Source organism: Chelon labrosus (genome assembly GCF_963514085.1).
Source record: "Chelon labrosus genome assembly, chromosome: 11".
Classification (NCBI taxonomy): domain Eukaryota; kingdom Metazoa; phylum Chordata; class Actinopteri; order Mugiliformes; family Mugilidae; genus Chelon; species Chelon labrosus.
Window position 1 is genome coordinate 1,394,675 of NC_140344.1, and position 17,890 is coordinate 1,412,564.

Here is a 17,890-nt window from a genome sequence, read left to right on the forward strand (position 1 = left end):
TGTTGCTCATGAATTTTGCAGCCAAAACATTAGTCAGAGCTATGATTTCGTTGCCACTGTGATGAGTTTCATGAGCTTCAAACATCAGCACCTGGTGCTGAGCGAATCATTTGATGCGTATACTTGATGCTTTATACTGGATGTTCATATCATATAGTTGCAGGAAAGATGGATAAATATAATAACTGTGCGATCTCTCTTGTTATTGTGCTAACAATATCTGAGGAGGATTAGATAATAGCATTCACACCCAAGCTAATGCTCAGCTGTCATAACCTTATATTTGGAATCTGCTTGTGACATTGAGACTTTGTAATGTGGCAGTGCAGCTGTTGCTCAGTAGATAGAGCGGGTTGTCCACAAACCAGAGGGTTAGTGGTCTGATCCTGACACATGAAACACAAGCCAAAGTGTCTGTTTATTTTCCCTGTTGCTTGGACTGTGTGAATGTCCTGGGTTTGAACTTTCTGTGTAGTTTGCATGTTCTCCTTGTACCTGTTTGGGTTTTCTCCCAGTACTCTCATTTCCTCCTTCAGTCCAATGACATGCTCATTGTGTTAACTGGTTATTCTACATTGGCTGTAGGTGTGAATGTGAGTGTGAATGGTTGTCTGTCTCTCTGTGCCCTGTGGTAGCCCTGTGGTAGACTGGCGACCTGCCCAGGGTGTATCCCGCCTCTTGCACAATGACAGCTGGGATAGGCTCCAGAGGATAAGTGGTGAGAGGTGATGAATAAATAAATACAAGGCCAGTGACTATTTATCATCTAGCCAAGCTGTTCCTTTCAAAGACTGTCTCGGTTTACTTAAATAGTTACTAAGTTAATAAGGTATTTCAAATTTCTTTGTAACTACTACAATATTTACCTTGAAGTTTACTAGAAATTACCCCATCAGTATTTAACAACTATATAATATATATTTGATAGACTGGTAACCTGTCCTGGGTGTACCCAGCCTCTTGTCCAATATCAGCTAGGATAGGCTCCAGCCCTCCCACAATCCTCTAGAGCAGCGGTTCCCAAACTTTTTTGGCCGCGCACCCCCTTCTATATCCCAACCACGCTGACGCACCCCCAACCCCCCACAACGCAACAAGCTTTTTTATAGACATATTAGAGGCACCATGTTTAATCATGTTCAAGTTACCAGAACACATAACAAAATAATCACGATCACAACAACGCGCTCTCGCATTTGAAATAAACTGAAACACTGTAACATTTTCCATATAGTGAAACAAAGTTAGCCCTGCAATAGACAGGCGACCTGTCCAGGGTGTACCCCCGCCTCTCGCCCGTTGACATCTGGGATAGGCTCCAGCAGACCCCACGACCCTTAACAGGAATAAGCGGTTACAGAAGATGAATGAATGAATGAATGAAACAAAGTTACGCACAAGCTTCCACTTTTAAGAGCAAAGGGGATGGATGACAGGCTCAGGCTCAGAGGCAGAAAGCAGATAAGTTGGGGGAAATATGGCTAATATTTTCAGCCACATTAAACAAAATTGCAGCAACTTTAAATGACCGTGGAGCTAACACAACCCCGTCATCATAACACAGTGGTTATGGAAATAAAATTAGAACACCAGTAATTTTAATGAGATTGTAATAAAGTTACACACGACCCACAACATATAAATAACAAAGAGCATAGGCTCAGGAACAGATATAAAAAATGAGGATCCATCTGACGATTTTCAAGTGCAGCGCAGCTGGCTCAGTTTGTTGCGCATACACGGTGCGTAGAAGAAGATAACTTCTTCTCCCCCATTACATTTCTCATCTCGCACACCCCCTAGAGGCAGTTCACGCACCCCCAGGGGTGCACGCACCACACTTTGGGAATCCCTGCTCCAGAGCATGGTGTCAGTCTCATTTTAGCTCAGGGGCTACATGGAGGAAAATCTCTTCCCAAATAGACGAGACCGGTAAAATCATGGCATAATAACTTAAAAATAACGAGAACTTCAGATTGTTTCCTTTGTTTTAGTTTGGTCCAAAATAGTACAAGAGCATTCTGAAAATGTACATATCACAAATAATCCTCTTGACAAAACACTTCAAATTAGTTGAAACTTCTGAGGAAAAACCTGGTGCAATTTCAAGAACACAATGCCTCAATGACTGGAACTTAGGCTTCGTCTCAGTGTATCTACAAAGGCATACGACTTTATGTCACAGCCTATCTGAGATTGAACAAAATACAAACAACTCTTCAAGGTACCAGATACTTCATTTGTCATTTCCACATCTTAATCCTGAGCTAACTCACCACACCATACAAACTGAGGTAGAAACTATTCAAGATTGTTTGTGTTACTCCCTGCCTTGCAGGCTACACTATTTATTGACAGAAAAATAAACACTGTGCAATTTCAACAAACTAAACTTGTGAACTGAAGTGACTGACATTATTACAGTAAATCACACACTGTTCACTTTTCTTCACTGTTCTTCAACAGAAGACATTCATTTTCTATATTGTATCAGGATGCATTCCAATCCAATCCAATCCAATCCAATTTTATTTATATAGCACAATTTAAATAAACACAAGGTTTCCAAAGTGCTTCACAATAAAATACAATAAATAACACAACAGAAGTACAATAGAACAACGAACACAATGAGGTAAAAGTACGGTAAAACAAAAATAAAGCCAATGAGATAAAAGAGATAACAGATAAAACACAGTAAAAATCCTTAAAATAAAATAAATGAAGTCAACTTCCTACTAGGTGTTAAAAGCCAAGGAGAAGAGGTGGGTCTTTAGGTGGGATTTAAAAACAGACAGAGAGGAGGCCTGTCTGATGTGCTGAGGCAGATTGTTCCAGAGTTTTGGAGCTGCCACAGCGAAGGCACGATCCCCTCTGAGCTCTCTCAGGAGCAGCTGATCAGCTGACCTGAGAGAGCGGGAAGGAGTGTAAAAGTGTAGAAGCTCAGAGAGGTACGGCGGGGCAAGACCATTGAGGGATTTAAAAGCAAATAAAAGAATTTTAAAGTGAACCCTAAAATGTATGGGCAGCCAGTGGAGTGAGGCTAAAATGGGGGTAATGTGCTCATGTTTTCTTGTGCCAGTTAAAATTGTCTCATGCAGCATTTTAAGTGGGGTTACCCACTGTTTATTTTACTCCTGAAACCTGGCATCATTTAGCTTTCACCAGTGCATCAATATCAGGCGTCAAATCCTGAGTGGTAGCAAATTTCACGATGTCATTCAAGTGCTTGTGCATGATCCTTGAGCGCAGCTTTGTCTTATTGACGCTCATTACAGAGAAAACTTGCTCACAAAGATATGTGGTTCCAATGTTGGGTCGAGCACACATGTTTCAGACAAGGAAAGTGAGCAGCATCACCACCCGCGAGTTGTGTCTCCCACAATAACAGCTTCAACTTGAACGCACATATGCTGTCATCAGAATCAGAATCAGAAAAGACTTTATTGCCAAGCATGTTTGTACATACAAGGAATTTGCTTTGGTGTTGTTACGCATAAAATAAAATAAAATATAGAAACTATATATAAAATACAAAAATACAAAAAAAAAAAAATATATACACAGTATATTCCACCAGAACATTTACTGTGGGATGGTAGTGGGTTTGATGTGTTCATGGGGGGGACTTGGCATTGTTCAGCAGACGCACTGCGGATGGGAAAAAACTGTTGGCCATGCGAGTGGTTCTACACTCGATGGATCGCAGCTGTCTGCCAGAGGGGAGTCTGTTGAATAGTCCGTGTCCAGGGTGAGAGGGATCAGCCACAATCTTAGCTGCATGCTTCAGAGTCCTGGAAGCGTACAGCTCGTCGAGAGACTTCAGACTGCAGCCAATCACCTTCTCTGCAGAGCGAATGACACGCTGCAGTCTGCTCTTGTCCTTAGCAGAGGCTGCAGCATACCAGGTGGTGATGGAGTTGGTGAGGATGGACTCAATGATGGCAGTGTAGAAGTGAACCATCATTGTCTTTGGTAGATTGAATTTCTTCAGCTGCCGCAGGAAGTACACCCTCTGCTGTGCTTTTTTAATTAGGGTGCTGATGTTCAGCTCCCATTTGAGGTCCTGGGAGATGATGGTGCCCAGGAAACGGAAGGAGTCCACAGTGTTGACTGTAGAATCAGACAGGATGATGGGGAGGAGTGGGGCTGTGTTCTTTCTGTAGTCCACGATCATCTCCACTGTCTTGGAGGCGTTCAGCTCCAGCTCCAGGTTGTGGAGGCTGCACCAAGTCACCAAGCGGTCAATCTCCAATTTGTAGGCGCTCTCATCTCCACCTGAGATGAGCCCGATTAGGGTGGTGTCATCCGCAAACTTCAGGAGCTTGACAGACTCGTGACTGGAGCTGAAGCTGTTGGGGGAGAAGAGCAGAGGAGAAAGGACACAGCCTTGAGGGGAAACCGTGCTGATGGTACGGAGTCTGAGATGTGTTTTCCCAGCCTCACATGCTGCCTCCTGTCAGACAGGAAGTCTGTAATCCACCTGCAGATGGAGTCAGGCACGGTCAGCTGGGAGAGTTTGTCCTGTAGTAGAGACGGAACGACTGTGTTGAAGGCCGAGCTGAAATCCACAAACAGGACCCTGGCATATGATCTGGGGGAGTCCAGGTGCTGGAGGATGAGGTGGAGGGACAGGTTGACGGCGTCATCCACAGATCTGTTTGATCTGTAGGCGAACTGCAGGGGGTCCAGGAATGGGTCTGTTAAATCCTTAAGGTGAGAAAGCGCAAGGCGCTCAAAAGACTTCATCACAACCGATGTTAGGGCAACAGGGAGGTAGTCATGGAGTCCAGTAGTCCTTGGCTTTTTGGGGACTGGGATGATGGCTGAGGCCTTGAAGCAAGCTGGCACGTGACATGACTTCAGTGAGATATTGAATATATCCGTGAACACTGAAGACAACTTTGTTGTGCCCTTGCAACATTTTGTTCAATTTATCAAGTGCTCTGTAACGTCCACCATAAATGCAAGGTCCTGCATCCATTCTGTGGACTGAAATTCTAACACTGCCCTTTCTTCCATGAACTGTTCAATTTCCTTTCATAAATCAAAGAAACGCCTCAGCACAGCACCTCGACTTAAGCATCTTACATCGGCGTGATATGGCAAGCCATAGTTGTGGTCTTTTTCTCCGAGAATGCTGTCAAACTGGCAGTGATTCAGGCCTCTGGATCGGATGAAATTGACAGTTTGGACGACCACCTCCATGACATTATCCATCTTTAATGACTTGCAACACAATGCCTCCTGATGCAAAATACAGTGAAAAGTCCAAAAACCACGTCCTCCATTTGCAGTCTGCACTTTCTCCTTGATTCCTGTCACAACATCTGCTTTTTTCCCGATCATTGATGGCGTCCCATCAGGCTAACAGCACGGGACCAGTCCACTTTGACCTTGTCCAGCGCTTCGACGAGGGCATTGAAAATATCAGCTGCTGTTTTGGTATCCATCATTGGCACCAACTCCACGAACTCCTCTGTGATGGTCAAAGTGTCATCGACTCTGCGGATGAATACGACCAGTTGTGCAACATATGTAATGTCCATGCTTTCATCAATATCAACACAAAAAGCAAAAAATGACTTTACTTTGCGCTTCAGTTGGCTGTCCAAATCTGCCGATAGAGCAGAAATCCTGTCTGCAACTGTGTTTCTTGTCAGGCTGATATTTGCAAAAGCCCGGCGCTTTTCAGGGCACACAATCTTCAGCATGCATGTCTTCACAAATTCACCCTCACTAAATGGTTTTGAAGCCAGTGCAATTTCATTAGCAATAGGGTAGCTGGCTTTCACTGCAGCAGCACTGATTTCTTGGCTACTTGTAAACACAGACTGCTGTTTCTTCAGACCTGCCAACAATTCATTCTCTACTCTGTTGCCCTTGCAAGTTCTTGTATTTTTCGACATTTGTAGTATACAAGGGATCATCTGTTGGTGCTATGAACAAACGCCACACACCGCACTTACCTTATCGGGGCTGCTGAGTTGGTGCCAAGGCTATGCATTTAGTGAAGAGATGGAGATGGGAATGTGAACTCACTGGCCAATACGATGGACGAACTGGCTGGACTAGTGATGAACAGTAGAATCTACAGGGAATGTAATCTGCTGCACTTCACAGAGACGTGGCTAACGCCTAGCATCCCCGATGCTAATGTGGATTTACCGGGCTTCATCACATCAGAGCGGACAGAGACACAAGGCAAGTGGGAAAAGGAAAGGTGGGGGGATCGGACTGTTGACACTTGGTGCTGTAACCCAGGGCATGTTTTGGTGAAGATGACCATCTGCTGCCATGATATAGAGCTTTTAGCCATGAGTCTCCAGCCATACTACATGCCCAGGGATTTCTCACATGCCATCGCTATATGTGTTTACATACCCCCACAAGCGGATGCCAGTGTTGCCTGTGATGTCATCCACACAACTGTCACCAGACTTCAGATGCAGCACCCCGATGCCTTCATGCTGATCTCTGGAGGCTTCAACAACGTGACATTGGACTCTGCACTGTCTTTCGTCCAGTATGTGGATTGTCCTACCAGGGAAAATAGGACTATTGATCTTTGTATGCAAACACCTTTACCACCCCTGTCGAAATCACACCACAACCTGATCCTCCTCCAACCTCACTACAGGCCACTGGTTGCAAGGCAACCTACCACCAAATGCTTCTTCAGGAAATGGTCGCCTGAGGCAGAGGAAGCGCTGAAGAACTGCTTCCAGTCCATGGATTGGGGAGTGCTGCAGGAGGCCACTGGATCACTGGATGTACCACTGACTACATACATTTCTTTATGGATGTTGTTGTTCCCGCCAGAACTGTGCGCTGCTTCCCCAACAATAAGCCCTGGATCACCAGCAACATTAAGGTGCTTCTTAACCAGAAGAGGGCTTTTTAGGACTGTGACCAGAGCTGAGATGGAGCAAAGGTTGAAGGACGGGTGCCCTAAAGTGGTGTGGGACAGCATGAAGACCATCACCGGTTGTAGCTCCAGGAAGAGGAGCACTGTGCAGGGGGATGAGGAGAGGAACAACCAGTTCAATTACTTTTTTAACAGGTTCGACTGCTCTGCCCTCTCTGCTGCTCTTTCTGCTTTGACTAAGCTAACATAGACTCAGTATATCAAAAAGGTCAGAGCCGTCCCTATTTTCTTAGGAGACTAAGATCATTTAATATCTGCCGGAGGTTGCTGGACATGTTCTATCATACTTTCGTTGCCAGTGCCCTCTTCTACACTGTGGTGTGCTGGGCAGGTAGCACTAAGAAGAAAGGAACCTTGCGGCTGGACAAACTGATACATAAGATGGCCTCTGTAGTAGGGGCAGAGCTGGAGTCCCTGACATCGGTGGCAGAGGCAAGGACCTTGAACAAACTCTGGTCCATCATGAACAATGTCCACCACCCTCTACACGATGGCATAGGCAGGCAGAGAAGCTTGTTCAGTGACAGGCTGCTGTCTCTGTCCTGCACCACAGACAGGTTGAGGTTTGTCCCTCAGGCCATAAGACTCTGTGCTGTAGTGCTGTAATATGGAGTTCATTAGGGTCACTGCCTCAAGGAAGAAGTTCTTCCTGAGGGGGGTTAGTGCATCCAGGTGGAAGTTATTTCGGCACAAGAGTGATGGTGGTTGTCTTTACGCTATTTGGGACAACTGCATGAGCCAGAGACAGATTGGAAATGTCAGTCAGACCTGGGCCAGCTGTTCATCACAGGCTTAAGTCAGCCAGGTATATTGTATAGGTCAGCTGCTTTCAGTTCATTCATCCTGCTCAGGGTGGTGTAGATGTCTGAGACAGCGATCTCTGATGGCATGTATCCTGTGTCACATACATCAGAACACTTCAAGTGCCCTATGAGCCTCTATTTTTCTATATTGTCTATTTTTTACTAGTTTTAGAGCCACTATTAATATTTCTGCCTGATCTCTTCTCATGACATGTGTGACATGACATTTTCATTGTCCAGCATCTGCTCCCCCAATCATCATGGGGGATCATTAGGGACAACACTGGTCAGACCATTCATTTCAAAGATCTCAGATGTGGTGGCACCACTTAATAATATCTGTAGTTGTTGAATGAAAGCAGTGTTTTTTTTTTCTGGACTTTGAGCTGTCACAGTCTTATATATTACTCTTTGTTTTTTGGATTTTGGTTCCACCTGTGAATTCAGATTCTGTAGTGAAGTGATTTGTGTTAGTCTGGCATACATTTCACATTCAGACACTCTTTTATTTATAATAGTTAATAGTTCATTTTTCTGCTGTGTATTTACTCAGGAGTCGCTGTGACCTGAGCAGTGAGGATCTTAACCGTCAGTGGAGTAAACCAGACCCCACTCTAAGTCCGACCATCTACCACACCAAGGGCTTACTATACTACCTCAACAGTATAGGACGAGCTCCACAGGTAAGATACACATGCTTCTGTGTGATGTAAGCCCATTAGTGTTATGCAGTTGTCCTGGTTGAGACACTGTTAATCTGTTTATCTGCGTGGCAAATAGTGTGCCTGGTACCATCCTGGTCAATAATTATCTTGTAATATCTTTTTGTTTAATCTGTACAAACATGGATGTAAAAACTTACAGCAGCAGGAGTAACCGACGTCCACCGACGTGCGTCAACCAATCATGTGTTTCTTTCACCATTAGTTTTAGCAGTACTCTATCAACATGGTTTCATGCTGACTGGACTATATTCAGGTGTGCACAGTGTCTACAGGAGTGATGGTATCTAGCAAATCTAGCAAAACCCTGTGGTTGAATGTGGAAGGAAAAAAAAGAGGGCTTTCTTATTTGTGCAGCTATGGCTCAAGTGATAGAGCAGCCCTGACCAACCAAAGCCTGGTCCATGTGTCTTTGGTGAAGACATTGAACCCAAAGTTGCTCCCAGTGGGAGACGAGCACCTTGTAGCTTCCGGCATTTGTGTGTGAGCGTGTGGCTGTAGGTGAATGAGACACACTGGAAAAACTCTGCTTAATGAAAATAAAGGTTGTTATAAACATCTCTCAAATTATACACTTCAGGAATTGGTTTGAGAGACTTGTCCGATTTCACGATTTCTAATAAAATTAAATTAATGCCCCACAAAGCTCTGACTCTGTTTGAATGTGTTTCAGGTTTTCTGTGATTACCATGGGCACTCTAGAAAGAAGAATGTGTTCCTGTACGGTTGCAGTGTTAAGGAGACTCTCTGGCAGTCTGGCTCTACTATTAACACTGTAGGATTAAAAGAAGACCCAAGATATAGAGTAAGACACAAACTGGCACACCTCACACATAGACCAGTAGCCTCATGTACAAAGACTTGCGTGGATTTCCTACTGAAACATGGCGTACGCTCAAATCCTCAAAACGTCGTACTCACAAAAACATCCAGACGTATGAATCTGTGCGTACGCATGAATCCAAGCACATTTTCTTTGTACATCCCAATCAACGTGGAATTGAGCGCACATGTTGGAGTACCCAACCCCCCCCCCCCCCCCGTCCACGCCCCAATTCAAATATGCAACTCATACTTAAAGGTGCAGTAGGCAAGTCTTATAAAACTAACTTTCTGTCATATTTGCTGAAACTGACCCTATGTTCAAGTATAATTGCATAAAGCAGGTCATTTAAAAAAAAAATCGGCTCCTCTGGCCCCACCTAGAGCCTGTAGCGCGATTTGCAAGACATCCAACGCTCCATATTCAGATGCACCAATCAAGCCCAGGGGTGTATTTAACAGAGTGTCAATCACTGCTCATGGACACGCATTTCATAGCTCCCCTCCCTCCACCACCTCGACCTCGCCGTGGGCGTGTAGAAGGAGCCGTGATGTAATCCTCGTCTGAGGCCTGTGCCTCAGCTTCACTCTCAAACGTCTAACCGCATCAACAGGTTGCGGTCATATATCTACCACATAGCAAATTGATAAATCTAAACTGTGGAATAAAACGCCACAATGAATGCTTCTAACTGTTATTGATAGCAAACATCACCGATGTAGGCTACTTTCAGAAACATCCTAACCTTGGTTTTGTCCTAAAGTTGACTATTGCTAAATATTTTGACCTAAAGTATAACGACTGTGTCGTTGTACTTTAGGTCAAATTATTTAGCAATAACGAAGGGTATTATAAAAACTACGTCGGTGTGTTCCATGCTAGTTTGTTTACTCGCTCTCTCTCGGTTCTCTGCTCGTGCACAGTATTCCAGGGCCAATCTGCACGCGCTCTATCGTGCACAGCTCTCCCTTGTCGGGGGAGGGGCTTGGGAGACCGTTTTGGGCTTTAGCGGAAAGTGGGGAGGGACTGAGAAGTTGTCGATGTTCAAATTTTTTGGCTAAGTCCTGGATCTTCGCAATCCTGCCTACTGCACCTTTAAATGGATCCCGCACCTGAGATTCCCCTCTCTGCACAATCAGAAAAGTAAAACAAAAGAATGAGTAAGACAGGAAAAAAGAAGACTTCACAGAAAGCGAATTGGAGACGCTACTCACTGCAGTGTACTCTTTGGCACACTATCCTCCGGCATAAACAATAAGCGCAGGAGGATTGGGAGAGTGTGTGTGAGGCTGTCAATGCTGTGGAGTCAGAAAAGCGCAAACATGCTGAATTCAAAAGAAGCGGAGGACGGTTGCCGACCGCCAAGTGTGGCCAAAACAGGGGGGGACAGGAGAAGAGGAGCTCACCCCGTTTGAACAGAGAGTCGCTGCAATCGTGGATGACACTGCTCTCTCAGGGGTGGCGGGAGCACATCTGGGTGACTCTGATTAACCCCAAGGTAAATACCTATGTATTTGTGTAACTCACAACAAATGTGTTCATACTGGTCATACAGCAGCCTTGTAAGATAGAGGTTCATGCGTAAATGCTGTATGTATGGTATTATTTGGTTTGAAATACATCTTTTGAATTTTAATTTAACATGCCAGCATATCAAAGAGGATATCAAAGACTTTGACTCGTGTTTAATTACTCAATTTCCTATTTTAAAACAGACAATGAAACAGAGGACACACAGTCGCAGCCACGTGCCACAGATTCGGGGGATTCCTCCACCATCCACGGCATCTCCTCCAGCATCCCCAGCGTCTCCAGCGCCAGTGCGCCTCAACCACCGGCTGGTGGTGCTGTCCACCTGACTGGCTGTGTCCTCATGCGTGCTGTGCTGGAGTCACAACAAGAAATAGTCAGAGCAATAGGCGACATAAATGATCGCCTAGATCAATTGATATGCATCCTCACAAATATCAGTGAATCATTAAATACATTGGTGAATAAGTGAATTCTGCATCCTTGCCTCTTTTATATGGTTGAAATCAAATGTCATGAATGGCCCTCTGGGTAGGATGTACATTCATGGGTCCAGCTTCTGGTTCGTCTGGTGGGAGGATATGCTGCTCTGGCAGTGGTATGGCGTGCCGGTGTGCCACATTGTGGAGGACGCCGCACTCCATCACAGTGCGGGACTGTACAGCAGCATACCCTGAGTCTTGTCCAGACAGCGCCACTGTCCACTCAGCGGACCGATTGTCCTCTCAAAGATTGACCAAGTGCGGGAATGGAGGTCATTGTAATTCCGCTATTGGTCAGTCTCTGAGGGTTGGTGAGAGGGGTCATCAGCCAGCTCTTAAGTGGGGAACCATGGTCGTCTGGGGTCAATTGAAAGCAGACAATTTACTAAACTGGATTTACAGTATCCATTTATTAATTTTATACACCACTAACATGGATCACACACTATTCTTGCAAATTAATACAGATGTGCACCGTGAAAAAGGTGAGTCTGATTATTATTATATTTTATTAAATATTATATTTCACACTTTCCGCACGGATTTCACACTTTACACACAGGGTTATTACCATGAGTACTTTGCATATAGAGACAATCAGGTGCTTGTTAGAAGCTCCCTTTGGAATGCCCTGGTTGCTAGGAACCCCAGTACCGGTGTAGATACAGGCAGCGCATGGCTCCTCACTGTGTCACTTTCCAAGGTCAGCCGCAGCTCTGCGCACAGTTCCAGGAGGATTTCCCTTTCCTAAAGCGGCTGATAAGCCTGTTGTCATCATGTGCCAGTAGATCCTTTCTGTTTCTGGACACACGCAATCTTCGTATTTCAATGTTTTCTAATACTGCTAAAGCAGCCATTGTTGTTAATGGTATTTTATATCCACTCATAAAATTGCAGACACGTGGGTGTGTTAATTGTTCATCAGTGTTAATTGTCCATGTGTCTCTGATGTGCACATCATTCAGTCTGAGGACTAATTGTTTTCACATTTATTTATTATGACAGTTTCCCAGCATCACCTCTAAGTGTCAACAGCTGTAGAAACGTGCGTACGTCAGCCGTGAAGTTGGCATGAGGCACCGCACATTTCCACGGTCATTTCACTCTTGATACGTCTAAACTTTGAACTCTGAAAAAGAGCGTACGCCACATTTTTGTATGTACGCACCCTTTGTACATTAGGCCCCAGGCCATATAGGCTTCAGATTAAAATACTTTGTAGTCCTTCCTTTATGTCCCAGCATTGGACAGTGTAGTTAGAGCTCTGAAACCATAGAAACCACAGAACAAATGTCTGCTAGTGTTTCTGCTGTGGTTGTCAGCACTTGTAAGTATCTCATGTATCCATTTTTGTTCATCTGTCCATCTCTTTCTTTCTCTAGACCATTCCAAAGACCTTGGATTGTATTGCACCAGCCTTTTCTTTCAACAGCTGCAACTATTTGGTAATATTTCAACAATATGTAAGAAGCATAATTATTTTACATGATGACAACAATTATTTAGTACTTACTGCATGTAAGTTTTGCTATAGTAATCTCTTCCAAAATAATACTATACTCGTATTGTCTTCATTAGTAGGCCCTATCTGCAGTCTCATTATTATCAATATTATCATCACTATTGTCATTATTTTTGTAATCATCAAATGTTCTGGAAACAACAAAATCAGAGCACACAGGACAGTAATACAAAATCAAATAATTTTTTTAACTATCAACCGTTAAAAAATCAGAAATTCAAAGAGACTACAAAAAGAATACAACTGAGAACACACATGTAAAAGGAATATAAAACTGGAATACTAGAATAATGATCCAAGAGCCTCACTATAAAGCTTTTGAACACTTTTGAATGCAGTTGGGCAAATGAGAAAATAACTGCATGGGATACACTGTATTTACTGATGGCTACAGTGTTGATAGGGCACAGGTGATGCACAAAACTGGCAGAAAAACCAAGAAGGAAGTTAAAATCTCGACAACATCAGCATCACTCATCATCTTTGTAATATTAAGCGTGTAACAAATTATGTATTTTTTCCTTCTATTAGAAATATAATTATTATATGGAGTTCAGTCATTCTGTTTTACACGTGTTTCTTTACAGTAAAGTCACACAAGAAAAAATGATAATAAAATCATATCATTGCTTGTACTATGTTCAGCTCATCACTGAATTCTGATTTTAACTTGTCAGGTGGAGAAATCACGTTCTGCCACAGCCAGGGTGGTTGTCTGGAGGGAAATGGGCGTACTGAGAAGTTATACCTTGGAGAGTTCATTCAATGGCTGTGACCAAGGAATATACAAGGTGTGTGCATCCATATGTAATTGTGTGAAATATGTGACAATGTGTAGTGCCTCTAGTACTTTTTAACATAGACAAGAGACACTAGTAAATGAGCCTGAGAACTGCTTAGGGCCAAATACAGTAACTTTGGATTTGTCTAATTTTAGAAGTAGAAAGTTACAGGTCACTCAAGGCATGTTTGGAGTTTGACCAACTGATTTGCTTTTGATTTGCCACTTTAGAATACTGAGGCACGTAGCCCTTCACTAAAGACACATTCATTTTGTATATGGTTGTGTTAATTACTGGGTAAACTGGGCTCTTTGAGCTATTTAGATGGGATGGGGTCTAAAAGACATGTTCATGGTTTAAATGCATCACTCAACAGAGCTTCCACAGTTTGCAAACCTGGCTACAGTAGTAAAAATAAATCTGGGGTTGTTCTTAATTTCTTCTCTTGATGATGAATATTATGCTGTTCTAACATCAGGTAGGGCTTGTTGAAAAGTATCTCTCAGGTTGGGGCTACAAAAAAATAAATTTAAGGAACATAGTGAAGACAGTCAACATTAACATTAAAGTAGCTGCAACTGTTTCTGGCTCCCCAATATGTAACAGCTATCTCTGTTCCTCTTCTGTCTGGACTATAGGGCAGGATCACAAGACTCAGAAGGCAAATACACCTCTGTAGAAAAACACATGTAAACCCAGCTAAAGTTTGCAGTGTCATACTCTGATAAGACCAACAATGAACCTGCGATGGCCATAGGCTGTACTATTATAATTATTGTTAAAAGAACTACATTTATTTATTTTTTTGTCAGGAATCAACATTTTAAATTGCATTTGTTGCTTTTGATAAAAATACTAAATACACTAACTTAACGATAAATGTAATTTGGATAGATGCAAAACTGTTAAGTGACCAGAAACATACTACTCTCCTTATCTTGAAACACAAGTCAGTGAATGCGCTTACATCTGTGTATAAACTTCCCTTTTGATTTCAAAGGACTGTGTGTGTGTGTGTGTGTGTGTATTTGGGTCCAGGGCTTGCAGTTAGGAACCAGGGAGCTACAGGAAATGGGGGTGAAATTTTGCCAAAGTTTGTTGTCTGTAGCCAAAGACGTGTGGCCTCTTAACATCAAGAGGCTGATGAACCACATCGACCACAAATCTAACAAGTAAGCTGTGCATTATTTAATTGTGTCTGACAAAAACGTGCAACTTCCAACTTTCATTTGCATATAGTTAAAATCCTTAATTAAACTCTTAAATATGGGTTAAAATATATTAAATAAACCATATTTGCATATATCTCACACACCTGCTATTATAATACTGCATTTTAATGCCCAAATATACTTGCTGCTTTCAGGTGCAACAATGCTAATTTTTTTCTTTACAGCCAGTAAAAACAATACACTGTATTTGATTACACCACTGTAAAGTGTGTTTGTAGTAGGTGTTTGTTAATGACAAATGGACAATGATATGATACAGATATGTGTGTTGGTCATCTACTACACAGTCATCCACTGAACACCAAGACAAAGTCCTTGTATGTGTGAGCATACACCGATCAGGCATAACATTAAAACCACTGACAGGAGAAGTAAACAACACTGACCATCTTGTGGAGCAGTGACACTCCTTGGTGCCAGCAGCCATACCCAGCAGGATGCAGCCTGACACAGTCACACACACAAAAATGCTTTATGAACAACAACAAGGTGTTGACCTGGCCTCCAAATTCACTAGATCCCAAACAAGTATCTGTGGGATGATCCACAGAGGCCCCTCCCCTCAACCCACAGGACCCAAAGGCCCCCACTAACAACATTCTGTTGCCAGACACCACAGGACACCCTCAGAAGGCCCATGTCCATTCTCTGGTGATTCACACCTGTTTTTGAGCCACAAGGGAGACCTACACAATATTAGGAAGGTGGTCATCGTCATGTCTGATCTGTGTACATGGCAACACCATGTACATCCACTACAAAAGATACTGTCCTATTTTAATCAATCTGATGTGCACTGCCAGTGCTATGGCTTGGCATGCATATGAATTCCAACTATGCAGCACTCTGTCTGTATTTAGGGCCCGAGGACCCTATTATTTATTTATTTATTATTGTCAGAGTGGTCCAAAGGCCCAGCAACTGAGTGGTGCGGGGACCCTCTTGAAATTGCTATATTTATTACAAATGTTATTATATCACAAGACAAATGTTTTAAGAACCCAGAACTTAAAACACTAAGCACAAACATTAAGGCATGGATGGCAAGGAAAAACTAAATTTGACTGTGAAAAGTCAGCCTTTACTTTGACGATCACACTTTACCACCAGTGCTGCATAAATAATAAAGTGATTTATTCCCTTTCAATTACTAAATGTTAGGACCATGGCAATGCTAGGGTGTTCTTCAACAGGACTGCACCAAAACTGCAAACTACAAACTGCTAGCACTCAAGATTACTTGCTGTATTCCTCAAATGCTGTGATCAATTTAGGGGTTTTCCCCTTCTTTTCCTTGTAACAGTTGTGTTAGTTATTGGTCTGGGTGTTATAATGTTGGTTCCCAATGAAATAAACTTACATATAGACATATACACGTAGCAGGACTAATGATTGCAGTCCTTGCTTGATCAGAACCTTTCCATTTTGTAAATCAGCGCATTAGTATTAGCCATATCTACAATTCTCCTTCTGATGTGTTTCCGCGTCCAGTACACTGACCCCTTTCCCAAACGTCTCTTTCACTTCCCCTCCCCCCATTGTGGCATTCCCATGTTGTTTGTTGGCTAGAATAGTGTTGTGTGGGTTGGTTGAAGCCACTTTATTGTTTTCCCATTCTACACAGCCAGTACTATTAGAATTAAAAATTCTAATAGTAGAATTAAGTACTAAAAATGTAATAATTTATATTTCATGGACTTTTTTCCCTGTAAGAAAGACCCTGGTAACTGTGGACCCACAACGCGAGTAATAGCTGGAACACATGAGTTGCTGTGACCAGTTGCAAGATGCAAGACATCTAGCATAGACTCTCTTTTCTACCTCAGTCTTTCACTCCTGCTTTCTCACACTCTCCTCCCTTTTTCTCTCTTCTTTCACTCCCCCTCATCATTTTTAACATCATCCTTTCCTTCTGTGCTATTTCCTCCCTCTGTCTCTCAGCTATAATAAGATGATCAGTGCACATGTCACATCCTGTCTGCCCCAATAGAGTTCCTATGTGTTCTCCCATATACTAAAACAACAACCATCTATTGTTTAATTATTTGTGGTTGTTATGTTTCTATAATCATATGTTCATGTTCATGTTAGATACATAGACACTTTGTCGAGAAAGACAAGTTGGCTATATCTCTTTTTTGTTCTCTCATGTAGTTGCTTTGAAGACGATGAACCTCCATGTGATGAGGAGATTGAGTATTCCACATATTGTCCCAAACTTCAGGACACTGATGTGCATTCAGATGTCAACAGCAACATGGCCAGGGGAGATGAAATGGAGGAATGCGAGGAAGGACACAGTGCAGCAAAATATTGGCAAGGCTGTGTTGGCCACTCAGACTACTCTAGCATGAAGGATCACCTGTTCCTTCCCCAGGCATCCATTGAAACACTCAATGGAAAAGAGAAAAGAAACAAGTGTAATGGTGTGACCGCTGCCAACGGACAAATCATACATTAAGGCAATATTCTTACATCTTTGGATTTTGACATAGAGATGAGAGCCTCTATGAAACACAGCATGCCTGTCTGAATGAAATCAAACACCTGGGTATGGGCGCGCACAAACTAAATTAAAATCTGTCACTAAAGACAAAAACCACTGAGACATGAAACTTAATTTACCTTTATGTATGTATAATTTAACTTAAGCACTCACTGTTTTGTGTAGACATATAGAAAAATGTGATTTATAAAGATTTATATTGTAATAGAGACATCTGTAGACAAGTTGCGATCTTACAGAAAGTGATTATTTCACTAAAAGCCATGCTTATGGATTGTATAGACTTTTTGCACATTTATATCACTGTAGCTAAAACGAGTTAGTGGATTGAACTGTATTTGTTTATTGTTGTTGTGTAAACCTGTAAATCCTACTGCCTGTATTAATTGATGACCGATTGGTTAGGACACATCACATGAGTTAAAATGTCATTAACAGCACTTTGCTGATAATATTCCCCTTCTCTCTTTCTGCACATTTTCTGTCTCTCTCTGTGGCACCTATCCAATAAAAGCAAAATGAGCAATATGGGTTGTTTTTTAAATTCGACAAGCAGCACA

General features: G+C 42.7%; 1 protein-coding gene across 1 annotated transcript in view; it reads left to right on the forward strand.

Moving 5' to 3' along the window:
* agbl1 (AGBL carboxypeptidase 1) overlaps positions 1-17,285 on the forward strand; it is a gene marked incomplete at both ends in the record, with an annotated part of 62,110 nt that extends 44,825 nt beyond the window's left edge. The window contains 6 exons of the mRNA XM_084555230.1: positions 8,285-8,414; positions 9,127-9,258; positions 12,671-12,733; positions 13,488-13,601; positions 14,631-14,764; positions 16,979-17,285. Of these exons, the coding sequence (XP_084411356.1) occupies positions 8,285-8,414; positions 9,127-9,258; positions 12,671-12,733; positions 13,488-13,601; positions 14,631-14,764; positions 16,979-17,285 (880 nt within the window). The remainder of the gene's footprint in view (positions 1-8,284; positions 8,415-9,126; positions 9,259-12,670; positions 12,734-13,487; positions 13,602-14,630; positions 14,765-16,978) is intronic.
* Positions 17,286-17,890: the final 605 nt, after the last annotated feature.